The 20,308-nt window shown below is 40.8% G+C and overlaps 1 protein-coding gene across 6 annotated transcripts in view; it reads right to left on the bottom strand.

Moving 5' to 3' along the window:
• Positions 1-20,308, bottom strand: part of Nsmce2 (NSE2 (MMS21) homolog, SMC5-SMC6 complex SUMO ligase) — a 225,454-nt gene that overhangs the window by 204,931 nt on the left and 215 nt on the right. For 5 of the 6 annotated variants that reach the window (XM_021653553.2, XM_060389370.1, XM_021653550.2 and 2 more), the window contains exon 2: positions 15,438-15,608. In XM_021653553.2, the coding sequence (XP_021509228.1) occupies positions 15,438-15,594 (157 nt within the window). In that variant the 5' untranslated portion in view covers positions 15,595-15,608. Of the gene's footprint in view, positions 1-15,437; positions 15,609-16,158; positions 16,182-20,308 lie in introns of all 6 variants that reach the window. The other variant, XM_060389369.1, reaches the window with a different exon arrangement.

Raw genomic sequence — 20,308 nt, forward strand, 5'->3', positions numbered from 1 at the left:
TTGGCTAAACAATCTGGGGAAAACCCTAAAATACTAGCCATGGCTTCAGTAGAGAGACAAGTACAGTGAGACAGTATCACATTCTTCCAACTGGTTTCATTTGAATACTCCCAGAACTTCTAAAAAGTTGCAGGTCTAGCTGATTTGTCCATCTCTTGTTATTTCTTAACTTTCTCTGTCACAGAGAAGTGAACTAGCCTATGTGCCTACTGTCATCTCATAAAGCAGCTATGTGTCATGTGTGGCCAAAAGCATAAGCAATGTGGTTAGTCTGGAGTCTAGCGTATCATAGGATTTGATTTCAGTCCCCCCTCTGTGTTAATATAACTCCTTAGGAACTTTCATACTTATGTAAAAATAACATTTTTATTTACTTTTTAAATCTTATTTATTTTGCATGTAAGTCTGTGCACCATGGACATGTCTGGTGTCTAGTCTAAAAGTGGGTCTGGGATCACCTGGGTCCTAGGAATTGAATCTAGGTCCTCTAGAAAAACAGCCAGTCCTCTTAACCACAGCCATCTCCCTGGCCCTCAAAAATAGTATTTCGGATACACTAGGTTAAATAAAACAATAAAAATCTCTCCCTCCTCCTTTTTGAAAGGACAGCAGAAAACTTCAAATTGCATGCAGCTAACACTACAGTTTTATCAGACTGCACTTCTACAACTACATAATGCTATACAAAAATGTACAGCATGAATACATAATTTCATTTGTAACCACAGAAACAGAAAAAGAATAGTCTGGATAATAATCTCTAGAAGAATCAAATTGGTTTCAGCTATGTTACGTGTCATCCTCATAAAAGCTCCTTTCCACTGACCACAAGACATTAAAATTTTATGTCATTAAAAGAGGACTACAGTGTTTCAAAAAATGCTCTTAATGCCTGTTCTACTTCTGCCCCTGTTGTCATCTCTGTATAGCATTAAGCCAGCCTCAGTCCTTGCCAACGGGCTGGCTTTTTAATCTGATTGAATGATTCCTATTAAGTTTTTTTTTTCTGTTTTAGTCTTTCACACTCTATTCAGTCAGTGAAATCTAACCAAAGCCTCACTCCAAAGGCCAAGAAAAGAAACAAAACAAAACAAAAAAGCTGAGAAGAAAACAACAGCATCAATAAAAAAATATTGTCAAGGATCGAGAAAAACCCAAATAGCATATAGGTATATACAGAACCTGTTGTTTTTTTGTTTTTTTTTAAAAAAAAAAACAAAAAAACATACTTATGTGAACAGGAGAGTTTAGCACACAGGACTGAGCAAGCCAGTAGCTCTACATTTGCCACTATTAGGTCATTACAGCGGGTAGAACGACCCTGGGAGTGCTGGGACAGCTGGGAATGTATGCAGTGAGAGTCCCAGGTAAGAAAGAGGAGAGGCAAAGAGCAGTCGAACATATTTTATCAAGAGTTCTTTAAAAGGGAACTATTCAACTTTTTGACTAAGAAAGCCAACAGAGAGTGTATTCCACAACTGCTCCAAATACACCTGGAAAGAAAAGAGCAAAATTATGAATATTTATGTGAACAAATATTTTAAAGTGAATCTAAAAGTTAACAAATGAAAATTCACTAGTTTAGAAAAATTAATCCCACTTGTCTGACGATTTACATGATGTACATTTGTTTTTATATATTTTAAATGAACCGTTTATTTCTAAATATTTCTTTATTTGTTTGTGACATAAAATATTTGTTGCTTCTATGTATAATGCAAAACCTGTGTGCCTGGTGCTGCTGAGGGCCACAGAGAGCATGGGGTTCACTAGAACTGGCAGATGGTTAGAGGACAGCCAGTGCTCCTACCTGCTGAGCCATGTCTCCTGCTCCTATGCTTCTAGTTTGTAACAAGTCCTGCAGCTCTCCCGGTAAGTAAAATGAAGCAACATTAATAACTAAAAGGAGGTCTATGAGATATGAAGCAGTGTGAAAGACTGTAACAGCAATATTTCTACAGTTTCTACGATTTTAACGAATCTTTGAAAACATCTTTTCTTTTTATTTATATGGAACAGATCAGGCTCCAGAATGTTAAATTTAATAATATGATGAATCTTTTACATAACCTAAACTCTCATCAAGAAAGAGACCTAGGTCGCCGGCCAATAAGTACCCTCTAAGAAGTGTTTTGATGCCATCTAGTGGCAGACCTCCTACCGCAAGGGACATAATGACTAGATTCATGTTCTCAAACTGTGGTCCCTGGACCAACAGCATTAGCAGCACTCAGGAATCTTGGAATACAAATTTCTGCACTATTCTGGAATTACCAAAACTATGCAGGTAGGTAGGTGCCCGTAGTTGGTTCTCATGAGATCTTTCAGTAGTTCTAACGCACTCTCCAGTTTGAGACTACTGGCACAGATAATCTTTAAGTGCCAAATTTCTAAAATTATTTTTTATGAATTAACAAAGAAGTTCATTTTCTAACTCTAAACAGAAACTCACTTTTAATTCTGATCCAAATATATCTTCTTAAGTAACAACCTTAAAAGTCATCTACAAGCCCATTGTGGTGGCACATACCTATAAGCCCAGCACTCAGAGAGGCAGAGGCAGACAGATCTCGGTGAGTTGGAGGCCAGCCTGATACAGAGTGAGTTCCAGGACAGCCAGAGCTTCACAGAGAGATCTTGTCTCAAACACACAGACACACACAAAAGAGGCCATCTACTACCGCATTTACATAGTTCAGCACCTGGTATGCATTACAGGGGTTCAAACTCTGAAGATAGCTAATGAGCACCAGAGGACTTAGGTTTTCTCATTTTTCACCTAAAATAAAACAGACTCCCAAAGTCATTTGGGAAATTTTTAGAATGTTAAGAGCATGTAATGTATTTTCCCATTAGTTGCCTTAGTCAGAAAATTAAGAACTGCAGGAAATACACAAGACTGTGCTGGGCATATCACTAGCAGCAGTATGCTATAGTTTGGATAATCCATGTTCCCCAAAAGCCTGTTGTGTTTTAGAGTGGGTGCACGGCGGGGGGAGTATCATTGGTGGGTTCAAAACCTTTGAGAGGAAGAGCTTTGTGAGAAATGCTTAGGTTGCTAGTAGCATGGTCTTGAATGGGAATTGAGACCCTGACCCTTTCTTTGTCCTCGCTTGCTTGCTGGCAGGGATCATGAGCTCCTGCCATAATGTGTTGCTTACTGCAGGTCCCAAAAGGTCACAAACTGGAACTGCCAAAACAATGAGGCAAAGAACTCTTTTCTAATTTAATTATCTCAGGTGTTCTGCAACGATGACGCAAAGCTGACTGACACAGATGTTGAGGGTTACTGCCATCCACCAACAGCTACTAGGAGGAAAAATCAAAACAGTTTGTGTTTACTGCGAGGGACCTAATTGGGCTCAAATTCAAATTTTCTATCTGTGTCCTATGCTTAAGTTATTTCAACAACTCAGCCTCATTTTCCGACCGAAAGATCAAGAATAAGGCTATTTATCTCACTCAGTGATGGTCACTGCCTGTACTTTCATTTGGCAGGAGGGGCCTGTCTTGTCCACGGTAGCTCCTCTTGCTTCTCTTCCCACAGAAGCTTTAAAAATGGCTGCACCAGGAGGTATATCCCAGGTCAGAATTCTAAAAGGTGTTACTGACAATGCACAGTGATACGCACACCTCACACCTCAGACATACATCATGGTATCGGGAAATTCCACCAGCAGAGGAAGCAGGCAATTCTAAGACTACTCCAGAATACTGGCTTTTGGACAAAATACCGAAGTTAAGTTAAAAAGTTGTTACACATATGCATAAGAGTGCTGATAACTGCTCAACAGGCGGCTCTCAGCTTACGGGGGAGAGGCCTGTTAGCAATACTTGCCTATACCACAGGTGAAGTCACTACTCCATGGCTGTTAGACCCCAACACCCAAATGCCTTAAATGCTTGACTGACTTAGTCACTCAATAAGCATTTACAGAAACCTAAAACATAGAAGTCCGGGGCCAGGCTCTGAGGCAGGAGCAGCATGCCTATACATGAATCTACCCTCAAGCGCTCAACAATCCAGGCCAGCTATGGGACTGAGACACAAAGAAATACATACGGAGACATTCTGAATACGAGGAAAAGCTCTGACTGCTGACAGGCAGAGTAACAGAGGCTCAAGTTAGTATTTACCTAAAGAAGCCTTTACACTGCCTGTGTTTTCGAATTTCCAATTTTCCGAAATATCAAGTGAAAACCCTTTCCCAAAATTCATTACCATAAGGACATGTGTATAGCTGTGCATGTATGTGTAAACCTCATCCTAGGCAGTACTGACTAGTCTTTATTGTGGGGGCTCTCCATGCACACCCAGGTCATTATCTTGACCTAACTCTTACAACCCCTTTAAAAAGACTTGTCACAGAAATGCTTATAATTTTGTCCTTTTACTGGGCAGCTGCATTTGGGAAAATTTTAGAATGTTAAAGAGTATGTAATGTGTTTTCCCATTAGCTGCCTTAGTCAGAAATGACAACTACAAGCCAGCAGAGGGCAGTAGCATACACAGTCAAAAGTATGACGCCCAAATTTTTTTAAGCATTTCTTTATTATGTATACAGTGTTCTGCCTGCATGTACACCTGCATGCCAGAAGAATGCACCCAATCTCATCTTAGATGGTTGTGAGCCACCATGTGGTTGCTGGGAGTTGAACTCAGGACCTTTGGAAGAGTAGCCAGTGCTCCTAACTAACCTCTGAGCCATCTCTGCAGCCTGGGAACTCTTAAAGGACAAAATGGCCCACTGCTGTGTGTGTGTGTGTGTGTGTGTGTGTGTGTGTGTGTGTGTGTGCGCGCGCGCGCGCGCATATGCACTCAAACACATGTGTGCACACACGTACTCATATGGATAGGGTATTTGTGATCCACTGACACAGATATAAATTAAGGAGTTAGACAATCAATTAAAAGAAAATTTTATAGTTACCTTCCTCTTAGGTTTTAAACAAATCATTCCATACACTATGTGTGTTAACTTCCTATCAAGATGTCTTAGTTTTTTATTGCTGTAAAGAGATATAGTGACCACAGCAACTTATAAAAGAAAGCATTTAATTGGGGCTTGCTACAGTTTCAGAGGTTTTGTCCATATCCTCAAGGTGGAGAGCGTGGTGGCACACAGGCAGACATGGAAGCTGAGAGTTCTACATCAGATGGGAAAGCAGCAGGGAAGAGCCACTGGGCCTGGTTTGGGCTCTTGAAACCTCAGAGCACACCCCTAATGGCACACTTCCTCCAACAAGGCTACACCTATCCCAGCAAGGCCACATACCTCCTAATCCTTTCAAACACTGCCACTCCCTGGTGACCAAGTATTCAAAGCTATGAGGCTACAGGGGCCTTTCTTATTCAAAACAGCACACAGGTTATATCAGCAATAGAAGGTAGGGGAGCACCTGACAATATCCATGGAGCTTAGACTGAGACAGACAGACAATAATGAGTACACAAATTCAACAGTAGTATGTTAATAAGTAGCCGAAAGTCTAAGTAGCCGAAAGAGGAGCTAGATATTCTGAGAAGAGAGAGGTAAGAATTACATCATTAATCTTAAATTCTGAGGATATACACCAGGCAAAATAATTAAGAGCACATTTTCAGAAGACTGTGTGGTTACAGGCTAGGGATGTCACACAATGGCATGAAGCTTTGGGCTTGATGACAGCAACACATAAAACTAGGCATGGTGGCAAACACCTATTACCTCAACCTCTAGAAATAGAAAGCAAGAAGATCAAGGTAATCCTCAGTCCTGTAAGGCCTAAATGTAAGGCCAGGCTGGCCTGGAAACTTCACCGCTGCTATGTAAGCTGCGGAGAGAAAAGTTATCAGAGGTCCTACTCAGCGGCAGACCCCACATGCTAGGGCAAGATAGGACACTGCTGCAACAGTGGCATGACGGTTATGATAGTAACCAACTGCTCTCTGACTGGGTCTGAGGCTTGAGGCACAGGAGGGAATGTATGCCTGCTACTGTAAACCTGGCCAAAATACTACAGCTAGGGAGGACATAAGCCCTAGGCGAGAACAAGCTACTACTGTTGTTCTGCTAGACAGACATACTGTCAAGCTGCTTTCTAAATATTTGTGATTGTACCCATACATTAGTGCTGCTCTCAATGTTGGCCAGAGATGCTTTTTGCAGCAGGCAGTAGTCAAGGCAGAGAATCATAACTAATCAAAGTTCTGAGCGTATGTGACAGTTGAGTACTCAGCCCTAAATGGGACATGTATATCATGCCTTAGAAAGTCAGGAAGAAGGGGTGGCAAGAATATAAGAGCTAGCTTGTGGGGTGGAATGCTGTGAAATGCTTTCTTGTGGACATAACAAGGTTCCTGCACTCACAATTTCACAACAGCTACAATTACCTGAACAAGATCAAGCCAGGCATGGACAGGGTAGAGGCCCATGGAGCGCCACCTCTATACGAAAAGCTCTTGAAAACTGATGGTTGCTAGGGGAACGGAGAACCCTTTTTTCTTTCAAGGATGTGGCCACTGGGAGATTGCTCATGCCCCTGCAAACAGCACTAATTAGACTCTGGGATTTACAGTTTGGGTTTTTTTTTGGTTTAACAGAGAGGAAAATGTTGGGGAGGGGGACTCAGGAGTGGAACAAGGGAACTAAGGGTTTATATGATCAAGACACAGTGTATATATGTGTGAAATTGTCAAAAATAAAAATATTAAGTTTTATTCAATTTTATACAACAAAAAAATTTACAAATTTTCAAAACGTTAACTGCTCAGGACCCAACAATATATAAGTCAGAATTCTAATACTCAGGGTTGTAGCTGGATACAATGAAAAGGGAATCTGATAGCTCTCACTTAGCCAGTTAAAGTTTTTAATCTCCTGCCATTACAACAAGCTTGGACAAAGACAGCCTAGGTCAGTATGATGACATCAAAACATCCCAGCTGGTTCCCACCAGAACCAGATTCAACTCCATTTTTAAAAGAACATATTTATCTTATTTTGTGTATATGTGTGTGCCCAAGTGTATACATATACACGACGTGCATGCAGGAACCCTTGGACATCACGGGAGGCACTGGATCCTTTAGAATTGGGAGTTTCCGACAGATCTGCCACGTGGGTGCTAGGAACCAAACCCAGGCCGTATGTAAGAACAGAAAGTGTTCCTGGCTACTGAGCTCTCTCTCTCTTTTCTCTCCCATCCCATCTCCAGGCTCTCAACTCTATCTCTAAAAATAGAAAAACCTAAAGCCAAGAAAATGTACTCTGGTGTGAAAACTATATAGAGAAGAGAGTGTCTGTGGTAAGTTAAGAATTTCATTATCAGATGTCGGAGCTGTAGCTCAGTAAATACAGTGCTTGCCTAGCATGTACAAAACCCTAGGTTAGATCTCCAGCACCTCATGAAACAGGCATGGTGGCTCACGCCTTCAATCCTAGCTCTGAGATAGAAGAAGGAAAAACCAAAGTTCAAGGTCATCTTTGACTACATAATGAATTTGAGGCCAGCATGGACTATATGTGACCCTGTCTCAAAGGATAAAAATTAAAGTAAATAACAGCTGTTTATTTTTATACTTCAGCCAGTTTGTTTGGTTCAGAAAAGGCCAGACATAAGAGAAATACAGGTGAGTTTTCTTTGTTAGGACAGCTAGCTCAAGTGAGATACAGAAACAGCTCTGAGCAAGAACAAATCAAGCCAGTGTCTTCCCAAATAAAAAAAAGAAAAACTACCCATTAGTTCCTACCAGAATACTACATGCAAATAAAAGATTCAGAATTTACATAATTGTCTAATCAGTGCCAGCTCTTCTACACAAAGGATGATTCAAACTTTGAATGTCAGGTCCTACCTGCTCAAGGTCTGGGCTCCAATGTAGCAACTCTGCCTATTGGGTACAGCAAATGCCTGGAAAGCCAACCAGACTTATGTGAGGTAAGCAGCTACATTTTTTTTTCCATAGCAGAATTTCATAGAAGTGCATTCTTATCTTATTTTTCTATTTTTATTCTTCTTTTAGACAGGGTCTTACTATGTAGCCCTGGATGGCCTGGAACTTTGTATATAGAATCGGCTGGCCTCAATTTTACAGAAATCCAACCTGTCGATCTCCTGAGTGTTGGGCTTAAAGGAGTGTGCAACCACAAAGCATTTATGACAAAGCTTCATGGTTCATTTTCCTATGTTCAAATCTGTACCATATTAATTTCTAATTCTGTGATCTGAGCTCTGTTATTCAGAAAGTAAAGATTATTTCTACTTCACAGGATTGCTGATAGGATCAAGTGAGAATCCAAGTAAAAACATACCATAGCTATTACAATGAAAGTCTAAAACAAATCCACTTATTGCTTTTATCATTATGGTCATTATCACCAATACCATACTTGGATATAGAGCAAAAAACATATTGTCTGACTACAGTAACTATGGTCTTTGTTCCCTAGAGCTCCAGAATCCTTGGGAAACAGACAGACATAAATAACCAGTCAAAGTGTCCATCAACCTGGTTACTTCATTCATATATTCCAGTTCTAGCCATTGTTCTCCTAGATGACAAGACTCTATCCTTCCTGATGTCTGAATACATATATGTATGTATAAAATGTAATATATATCAGGTGATACTAGGTTGTGTCAAGCTGAGAAGTTATAAGTAACCATCACAATGTCTAAGAAGGTATATGTGGGGCATGCAGGTGGGGTGATCACGAAAAACAGGCATGGAGCTAGAGTGAGGTCAGAGATGTGTCCAAACCCCTAAAATCTCAAACCTGAGACCAAAAATCTCAAATCTCAGACAGAAAATCCCAGCAGCAGAAGTAGGACTGCTCCTCCCTGCTTCTGACGTCGCCCTGCTTCTGTGCCCACATACCCCAGGGTGCTCTGCTCCATCCCTCAGGGTGTGCAGGTGGATAAAGCAGAGTCCAGAACTGGTAGGGTGAACATGCACAAGATATGGGGAGGCGGAGATATGGGGATGCAGGGAGGATTTGAACGGTACAGCTCTCCTAGCTCAGAGGTATCACAATGAAACAGCACCTCTTAGACGATATTTAGGGAAACAGCTTGTGGCCCTTTACTCAGTGTGGACAAGGACTATATAAACCTTTGGGAGTGGGAAGGGATTCCAGAATGGGTACATTTCACTGGTTGGGGTTGAGATGCTGGGATGCTCTGTTTGCATCCAGGTGCCAGGCTACATGACTACCTGTGACTACCTTGAGAACTGTGGCGTTGCGGGTCGCCAGGCTATGTGCTCCAAGGCATGCAGACATAGAAGCAGAGGAAGTGGTCCTACTCCTGCCAGTCTCGAGTTTGAGATTTTCAGGGTTTGGACATGTCTTTGACCTCACACTAGCTTCATGCCTATTTTTCCCAGTCACCCAGCCTACATGCCCCACAAGTATGCTTAATTTGTAGGTCTTCAGGAAAAAAACACACAGGATACCCCAAAATATGCACTCTTACTGCCAGTTTTTAAAAGATACTGAGAGAAATGTCTCAAATTAAAGACTACATTTTCTATAAAAAATTTGAGAATGTTTGTAATTTTATTTTTATACAACTTGGACCATGAGGAACTAATTTAATATATAATAGACTATGATTTGCATTTGGGGCTATTACATATACTTGGAAATTCCTCTGAAAAGGGAAAGCTACACTAACAATTTGGAAATGTAACTAAATTTTCTTGAATTTTAAGTAACATTTAAATTGACAACATATGCTTTATATTTAATTATATTAAGCCAAATGTTCAATGATTTAAAAAAAAAAATCTCTCCTAACAAATTCTTGAGGGGAAGGGTTGCCCTAGGCTTTGTGTCTGAAAAGACTTTCTCATGACATCTGCCTCTTGTTCATTAGTATTCAGACTCAGTTTCATAAGGCAGAGGCTCACAGATTATGGCTTAGGGACCACAGGTCCACAGATCAAAACCATGCTCATAATAGTTTTAAGATTTTTTTTTTAATCATGTGGAGTACTTGTACAAAATTGCCCTTGATTGCACAAAAGCCTTGTGGGAAAATACTGGGGATGCATAGTATAAACCACAACAATGGCACCTAAGGGCACTGGCATGGAAAGTCACTGGGTCATTCCCCATCATGCACTAACAGTATAGCAAAGACCACTTTCACTTAAGAATGTCCTTGATGGACAAGCACAGTTACTCTATTTACTGTATCTCAATTGTTAGGGATATATACACTATGTATAAAACAGTTGTACAGAACACCCTGACGGCTGAATAGGACTCAGCCTTGGGTGTGCTACAGGCTAATCTAGCTGTGTTTCCACGGTGCCTTTAAATGCAAAGAACAAATGTTAACAGGAAAATCAGGCTTACTGAACCGTGAGCATCTGTTGTAAATGAAGAATGTGAGTCTGAATTCAAAGGACAACATCCAACAGGTTTTATTGCTAATAATGAGAATTTTAAACAAAAATTCCAATCTTGAAGAATCTGTGAGCACACCCTTATTGAGAGCTCGAAATTTTCCTCATAAGCTCATTGGTAGGAGTAAATTACTTATAACCCTGTAATATCTAATCCATTTCTCAATGAGATGGCATTTTAATACGTGTCTGTTTTCAAACTAAGATTGTAAACTCTGTGAAGAAAGGAACCACTTAACACTCATCTGTGTCCTTTTTAAATCACAGCACTGAATTAGACACAGAACAGTGATTTTGTAAATCTCTACCAAACAACTACCTTGGTATTAACGAAAGTATGTAAGTGTGCTTCTGTGTACATTCAACACTGGTGTCCAGGCCACTCTTCACTCTGCATCTACTAAGACTCTTCAGTTCACCTTTTTCTTTTCCTTCTAGCCTAGTCAAAATGTGTTCTGTTGGCTTTTTTAAAAAGTTGAAAAACCAAGTATCTGCTGCAAAATTAATTTTAAAACTATTTTTAAATAGTTTCATTTGTGTGTATGAGTATTTTATCTGCACTCATGTATGTGCACCACATGCATGGCTGTTGCTCATTAAGGTGAGATGAGAGGGTCAGAGCTCCTAGAACGAAAGTTATGATTGGTTGTGAGCTAGCATGTGGGTGCTGGGAATCAAATCTGGGTCCTATACAAGAACAAATGTCCTTATATGCTAAGCCATTCCTCTCACCCCCTTATAAAATAATTTTTAATAAATATTTAATGACTGTGGCTCTAAAACAAGAACTGGCAAGCTATAAGCCAAACTGGTCCACCTCCTGTGTTTGTAAAGAAAGATTTTTAGAATACAAGCATTTCCATTTGCATTAGTTACTTTTCTATTGTGACAAAACACCAAGACCAAAGCAACTTATTGGCAAATTTTTATTGTGGACTTACTGTCCCAGAGGGTAATAGTCCATGATGGCAGAATAAAGGTGGCAGGTGGCTAGAACAGCAGCTGAGAGTTCATATCTTGAACCATAAACAAAAGCATATGGGAATGTACAAGTCTTCTGAAACTTCAAAGTCCACCCACAGTGACACACTTCCTCCAACAAGGCCACACCTCTTAGCTTCCCAAACAATTCTACCAACTGAGGGCCAAGTATTCAAACATAAGAGCCTGTGAAGGCCATTCCCATTCAATGCACCATATCATCCATTCACGCTTTTGCTCTGCAATAGCAGATCTGCCAGAATTTATGAGGCCTCATTGCTCATAAATATTTGAAAATATTTGCTGTCTGGCCTGCATAGAAAAAAAAAATTACCAACACCAAATTATATTACAGACTTTTCTGAAAAACGTTGTTAGCATTTCTTTTCAAATGACAACAAAGTAGGTGAGTGTGGTGGTGTAACCCACGTGTGGAAGGAGGAGCAGAATGACAAGGAAAGCATTCATGGCCAGCCTCCTCTACACAAGAAGTTCCAAGCCCAACCTGGCAACAAACAAAATAAAACAAAATTCTGCACAATACCTACTTCTTATTTAAGGCAAAAAATAAAGAATTCTATAGCCAAAACATTCAGAGATTTTTAACTTAAATCTAGAAACTTCTGATCTGATACCTTCCCCCAGCCTCTAGGGTTGTGTTCCAGGTGTTCTCCTAATGGCTTAAGGTACTATAATGACTTTGCAAATATCCATCATCACCAAGAACAGCTTCCAAATCAGATGGGGCTGGGTTAAAAGTCTTAGAGACCATCACTGAAAAGATCATAGGTGACTTCTGCTGCCTAACCACGAATGAGTAACTGGGATGGACATGGTCATCTTGTCAAGAAGAACTACAAAAGCTGGACAAAAATACAAGCCATGACTGCTTTCAGACTAGGCTACAACAACCCAAGCAGAATGATAAAGACTGCCAGCCAGGGAAAAAAACAGCTGGCTGGACACTAGTCCTGCAATCCCCTCCCTTCCAGCAAGCTAAAAAGGAAGGACCCACATAGAGCACAGTAGCCTAAAAGGGTGAGAAGAATCTGGAGTGTGGGGAGGCTGAGGCAGCAGGGGCTTGCAGGACAGAATGCTGGGAGCAAGCTATGAATCAGCACAGGGATTTCCTTGAGTCTAATGCTGAATCCTAAGATACCAAGGAACAAGTGCTGGGAGCTATGAAGCGAATGATTCCCAGAGTCCAGGGAGGACTGGGAGACACTTGAATTTCATCTATCCAGAGCCAAGCTAAGTTGCTAAACCCTCAGAGCAATCAAGGTTCCAAAGGGCTTTACTTTGTAATATGATGTCCTATAAAGGCTACTGCATTAGTCAAGGTACTCTAGAGGAACAGAATTTATAGGGGGGAGCTTTATATATAGAGAGAGATTTTATTAGAATGACTTACAAGCCATGGGCCAGCTAGTGTAACGACAGCTGTCTACCAACAGAAGGTCCAAGAGGCTAGATGTCTCAGCTGACCTTGAGTATATACTGGAATCCTGAAGGAGGCTCTAAAGCCAGTGAAGGAATGGATTGGCTAATGAGAATGAGGGCAAACAGGCAAAGAGTGAAAGTTTCCTTCTCCCATGTCCCTTATATAGGCTGCCAGGAAAAGGGGGTATGGGGTGACAGGTGAAAAGTGGATCTTTCCATCTCAGAAGATCTAGACTAAGGGTGGATCTTCCCACATCAAAAGATCTAGAATAAAGGTAAGTCTTCCACTTCAAATTATTTCATTAAGAAAAATCCCCCTCACAGGTGTATACAGCAGCTTGGTTTTAGTTAATCCCAGACGTAGTCAAAGTGACAACCAAGAACAGCCAGCACAGCTACCCTACTGCCCTTAGAAAGCTTATCAATACTGGAATAGCGCCACCTGATCCACAGATTATTTCGCTTTCCACCAAAACAAACTTCAACTCTCTTTAAACAAAGATACTTGTTTGTTTTCTGTTGCTGTGATAACCACCACAATCAAAAGCTACTTAGGAAGGAAAAGGGTTTATTCCCTTACAGATTCTAGTCCATTTATCAAGGGGAGCCAAAGCAGAAGCTTGAAGCAGAAACCAGGCAGGAACTCTGCTTACTGGCTTGCTCTGTTACTTTTCTTATAAAGTCCAGCCCTACCTGCCTATGTACAGCACTACCCACAGTATGCTGGGCCCTTCCACATCAATTAGCAATTAAGAAAATGTCTCACAGACATGGCCACAAGCAAATCTGATCTGGAAATTCTCTGGCTGAGGTGACTCCAAGTCTGTTTCAAGTTGACAGCTAAAGGAAGCCAATTGTAACACAAGGCAACAAAACTGAAGCTGACAACATAATATAAATAAGGAAATTAGATTAGAATGATACTGAGGAAAAGGAAAGCAATGACAGACAATGAATTTAAAACAGCTACTAAAAACATGCCTCATAGAGTTGAGGATGAAGGAGAGGCCAGCAACATATCTCAGGCAATGAGGCAAGCCTGGGTCTGAGTCTGACTCCCTAGAGCTCACATAATGGTGAAAGAACTGATTCCACAAAGGTGTTGTCTGACACCTTCAGTGTTCCAAGGCACATAGAAACATATACATCATTCACGAATACACACACCACACACAGACACACACAGTCACACACAGTCACACACGTGCATGTGCACAAGCACACACAAGCACATTCTCTTTTAAAGGATGAAGGGGAGAGGCTGAAAGATGGTTTGGGGGATAAGACACATAGAGCTCTCACAACTGCCTATAACTCCAGTTTCAGGGGATCTAATGTCTGGGGCATCCTTCAGCTCTCTCTCTTTCTGTCTCTCTCTCATACAAACACACAAACACACAAATAAATAATACATATATTAAATCTTCAAAAAGAGAATGACTAGAAAAATAAAAATAAATCTTAAAAAAGGGAATGAATAGAAAAACATGAACATGACAAAAAAGAAATGGAAAAGTGGAACCAAAGGTTCCATTTAATTCTGTTGTGCTGTTGAAACAGCATAGTATCAGAAATTTTAAAATTCACTGGATAGGACTGAGAGCAGACTAAAGAAAATAAGACAAATGACCTTAAATATACAGCACAGAGACTACTCAAATTAAAGTCAGAGAGAAGAAAAACAAACAATCATACATAAATAAATAAAAATAAAAACAAAACAAGCCCTATGTGATTTCTGGGACAATATCAAGCAATATCATCTACAAGTAATTGGAATCCTAAAAGGAAAGGAGAATGAAGAGAGGGACATAAGTGAAGAAATGGTAACAGAAAGTCTTCCAACTTGACATAAACCTTAAGTCCTCAGAGCCTTAATAGTCAGTCAGGATACGTTAAGAAAAAATGTCGAAGTACATTACAAATTGCCCAAAAACAGTTCCATTAGGAAAAATAAAAAATAAAAATAAGTAAGACCCAGGCAGTAGTGGCACACACCCAGAACTCAGAAAGACAGAGGCAGGTGGATCTCTGAGTATAAGGTTGGCCAGAACTACATAAAGCAACCTTGTCTCAAAACAAAACAAAAAACTAAAAGAAGAAAAAATATTAGGCTACTCCCTTGGGTCTGAATATCAAAAAGTAATAATAAATAACCCAAAAAAGCAAGGAACATTGTAAAAAACCTTCTGCTTGAAATGTAAGAATTCACTAAAGCTGAATTCTTATTTTGGTTGCGGCTTTCCTTTGCTGGTACCTTAGCATTTATTGAGTCTACATGCAGACTAATCAAGCATGAACAACATACAGTTAAACTGATGTAAAATGATATTGTCCTGACACATTTACAGACCTTCCGGTTCACATGTCACATAGTTCAGATTGCATGCTTTCAGTCAGGAGCCTTAATATCTTTGTTCATAAATGTCCAGGGCAGCTCTGGGTGGAGGATAACTGTACTACATGGCTATGAGATGTTACAGAATACAATGAAAAAATGTGTCCAGTGGCATTAAACACCTATCCCAAGAATGCTTGAAGGGCATCCCTGGAGTAATGCAACCACATTGTTACCTCAAAGTAGAAACTGGCACACATAAAAAGGGTTTTAAACCTTACTTACTCTGAGTCTCCACAAGATCCAAGGCAACACTAGACACTGTATCCATTCCGGAGATGATGCAGGACTGGAAGTTTTTTAAGGAGGAGAGAGCTGACTCCACGCCACTGAAGGATATGTAGCGAGTAGAACCTGAATTTGTACTGGAACGCCCTGGCATCTTGAAAAGGTTAGCTAAAATTTCAAACACAACAGTAATAGTTCTAAGTCAGAATAATTACTGTACAGGAAAAGCATGGCTGTAACATTCAATAATTACTGTATTCAATATCTGTGTGCTACACTGTTCCTGCATGCAGTACCCACAGGAGCACTGTGCCATCCTCTGGCCAGCAAATACACACACAATACAACATGGGGAAGGTAACTCTCTTCGTTTTTTTTTTTTTTAAGGCGAATACCCTCTTTTTTGATGCTTTAAAGAACTCTATAAATCCCAGTTCTTAGAAACCTAACACATACAGAGGATAGAGAAAGGAAGGAAGGAAGGAAGGAAAGAGGGAGGGAGGGAGGGAGGGAGAGAGGGAGGAAGGAGGGAGGGAGGGGGAGACGGAGGAAGGAGGGAGGGAGGGAGGGAGGGAGGGGGAGACGGAGGAAGGAGGGAGGGAGGGAGGGAGAGAGGAAGGAAGGAAGGAAGGAAGGAAGGAAGGAAGGAAGGAAGGAAGGAAGGAAGGAAGGTGCTTAATAAGACAAGATTTTTTTAAACCTATAATTTTTAACTTACCTAATATATATGCATTTTGAACTCTGAAAAGAAAAAAATAATATGTTTCTGATAGCTCCCTGAGTTCTAATAGATTTACATCCGTAATTACCCCAGATTCAGTAAAAGCAGGATTTCCATATAGACCTCTCATTTTACAGTGGTTTATTTGCTATAGTTGTAGCTATTACTCTCATGTTAAACACACCCTTATCTATACTTCTAAACACCAACTCTTCAAACCTTTGGACTCCTTGCTTCTATCAACATATTTGCTTAATTCAAGAAACTCCTGAAATTCAAGCCATTGAAAGCAAAGAGAAAAGTACAGAGTTCACACTGGTTTTAAAATGACAAGCAGGCTGTTGCTAAAGCTGTGTGGCACTATAAAAGAATTTCTGTTTTTTAATCAGAGAGATACAACACAAACCCAGGCTCGTGGGGCAACAGCAAGTCCTTCAGCACCTCTTTGGAGAGGAAGAAGCACACTACGGTGTTTTCTAGCTTCTGGTCCACCAGTTGCATCAGAACTCACTCTCTTGTTCCTTTCAAGAGCAGGGAGCCATGCTGTATCCCCAGCACTCCCTCCTCTCACAACACCAGCTTTACTTCACACCTGGGCTGCTTCTGCAGTTTCTCTGGCATTGCTTTCAATTAGAGATGGTCACTTATTCCACAAATAGGTATTGAAGGTCTCAGTATATAAATTCTTAGGCTCGGGGAAAAAAAGGGGGGGGGGTTATGTTGGGGTTTGTTTTAATGCTGCCCCTTGGGATCTGGTTACATCTATCCTTGTTTTGTAAACCTGCTTAAGTTATTATATCTGTTTGGTTCATTAAACAGCCTATACCTGGGCAGGGCAGAATGGGGTAGGGGTGGCTAAAGTTCCCAGCTTCAGAGAGACTCACGGGAAATAGAGGGATAAGAAAAGAGGAAGACAACCAAGGACCATGCATGGAGATAACCTAGAACCCTGCACAGATATAGCCCATGGAAGCTGTCTTCATGTGGGTTGCCTAGTAAGGGCAACAGGGACTGTCTCTGACATGACCTCAGTGGCTGGCTCTTTGCTCACCTCCCCCTGCGGGCCCCCTACCAGGCCACAGAGGAAGAGAGTGCAGCCATACCTAACGAGAACTGATAGGCTAGGGTAAGATAGAATGGGAGGAGAACCTGCTTTGTTAGTGGAATGGAAAGGGCATGGGAGGAGGAAAAGGAGGGAGGGGGGTTAGGAAGGGACAAAAGAAGGGACTACAGCTGGGATACAAAGTCAATAATTTGTAAAAATCAAAGTCAATAAATAAAAAAATAAATTATAAAATTCATTTCTGATATTTTAAAACATGTTTATGCTATAGATAGACATATTGCATTACAGATTACGTTACTCACTGAAATTCTGAGACCTTGATACTATTACAACAACAAAACAATCAAGAAAATTAACTTCATTTATAACTCATCAAAAGAATAGATTATACTTCCATAGTTTGGAAATGACTTTTTGTTATATTAAGTGTCATGTAGAAACTTTTCCACTGCCTTGTATTTCTAGAATAAATTTTAAGACTGTGAAAAAGCAAAAAAAAAAAAAAAAAAAAAAAAAAAGAAAAGAGGAAGAAGGAGGATGCCATGATGGGTAGCCGAAGAAGAAACCATGTGGGGCCAGGAGGAACAACTCCAATAATGGTATGAAAAGGCTCAGATAAAGAATAAAAGCAAATATTTGTAAGAGTATGGATGGAAGATAGGACAGTTAAGGAGGATGGCATTGGATGGGGACTGGGAGATGGATGATGAGGTGATTTGGACAGCATAGGTAGACATATCTGCTCGGCCCAAGGCAAGTAAGGCAATTATAAAATTTAACAGGTGTCTATGTCTTATTATTTGTGATAGCGGGTTAGATAATACCACGTAATAATAATAGGAATAATAATAAACACTGAATAGCCCAACACCTATGGTGCTTACTTTTATCTTTGAAAGCTACCAGTTTATCATAAACATTTGAAATACCACTAATTGCTGATTCAAATAATTTGGGTAACAAACAGTAAATATCTTCTTAAATGCCAGGCAACTTCTCTGAAAATGTGAATATAGTAGTTTTCAAGGGAAATACTCCAAGACTTTTATTTTCAAATACTACTTGGTTTATTCTAATTCAGTGAAAAACTCCCACATGCCAGGCAGTAGTATAAGCACTAGAAATATTCAGCCTCTGTTCCCCAGGAGCTCACTAGTTGGTAGGGGCCAGATATACAAAAATCACTGAAACATAGGTTACTTGTAAAATGAAGAGATAGGTGAGACCTATGGCTTAGCCCTCGAAATGAGGAAAAGCCTTGTAAGAGCACAAAGAGCAAAGCTGAAGACCCTGATTGCTATTTCACCGGTTAAGCATAAACCACCAAGGAGGTGCATCCCTCCCCACACACAGGCCTCCGTTCCTGCATTCTGTTTTCTTCTCATGTTAAATGAAATGACTGTGCCCATTCAAGCCATCTCCACTTTACATTAGATGTTCTCCTTTCCTTCTCCAACACCATTCTCCACAGCAAGCCAACGGACTCTTTCTTTAATCTTAAAGAAAAGCATCCTCCCACCTACCCTTTTGATTACTTCCCATGCTTGTGTGTTCATCCTGGCAGCAAAACTCTCCTATAGGCATGCCTCCATATGTCTCGAAATCCTCTCTTTCAGTCCTTTCGTGGTGTCTGCCAGGCTTCCATCTCTCCCACTTCCCAGGGCCTGCTCTGAAGGCCACTACTGTGATTCTTATGCCTTCTTGGGGAACAGTATCTCTGTTTGCATTTCTTCAGACTCTCATCTCTTTCCATCTCTTTCAAGTGAGCTGTCTAGAGTCCCAGTTCACAACTGTTAATCCTCCCCACACTTCTGTGTGTACACAGTCTTCACTTCTCTGCCTCCTCTAATCTCAGCTATCTGCTAAGGTCTAAATGTTTGGGTCAGCATCCCCAAATGATATATTGAAATCCTATGTCCAAAGTGGTGGTAAGATAAGGCCTTTTGGAGCAGTGAAATTAGTCCTCTAACAAAGGATGTTCTGAGAGCTCTCTTGCCTTTCTACCACCCAACAAAACAGCAAGTACATGCCAGTACAAACCAGAAAACATGTCTTCACCAGACACTGGATCTGATGGTAAGTTGGCCTTTGAATTCTCAGCCTCTAAAACTGAAAGACATTAGTTTCTGATGCCTTTAAACTACTAGGATATAGTACCTGCTTTATGGACACCTGCACATTCTAACACTGTCCCAGCTTGGTTTAAGCTGGGGTTTGGAGGAGAAACATTTAACATCATGTGGGAACATTTTCGTTGTGGCGCTGGAGGGTGTAGGACACGAACTAGAATCCATGGAGCAGAGGCTAGATACTGATAAAATTCTAACCGGTACAGTACAGCCTCTCACTACAAAAAAAAATCATCTGAAGACAAAATGTCATTATAACATTGGTGAAAACACACCAATATAAATCAATCTCTTCTTGGATCCTCTTTCCAACAACATTTATCTTTTTTTGTCCCCATCACCTATAGCCTCCAAGACAATCTACACCAAAGTTAGGCATTGCCTAAGGGTCTCACCAAGCTATTGGGCTCAGCACACTATTTTGATTCCCTTATATTCCTGGAAGAGTTGCTGTCAGTTACGCCAATAATTTACGTAAATAGGAAACCAGTGTAACTACATGTTTCTGTACAGCATCGCAGTAGGCACTGAGCAAACACGAAGTTAGGCTGCTGACTTGCTTCAAGTTGTATGGCGGGCTCATACGACTTCGGCAAGAGTTGTGTCTCCTTTTTCAAAATGCCAGCACGTATACAACCTTCTCTCTGAAGCTGTCCCTCGCCCATGGCTCCTTCCCTTCCACAGGCGATCCCAGTTCCTAACACTGCCAGTATGTCCACGCCCAACAAGGTGTGCCCCCTCTTCGTTCACACCAAGGCTACTCCTTTCCTCCCCCTGCAAAAGTGAAATGGCACCTGTGGCCTTGAGGACACTGAGCTACCTGTCCGTGTCTCTGTCTTTAAAGTCAGTTCAATCACTCACACAGTGGTGATCTCCACGAGAGGCGGCAGTGTGGATAACCTGCCACCGTCTCGCTGCTCCAGTGGAGAGAGAGCCAGGCCCAGGTCGCCGG

The sequence above is a fragment of the Meriones unguiculatus genome, chromosome 8 (genome assembly GCF_030254825.1).
Source record: "Meriones unguiculatus strain TT.TT164.6M chromosome 8, Bangor_MerUng_6.1, whole genome shotgun sequence".
In the NCBI taxonomy this organism is placed as follows: domain Eukaryota; kingdom Metazoa; phylum Chordata; class Mammalia; order Rodentia; family Muridae; genus Meriones; species Meriones unguiculatus.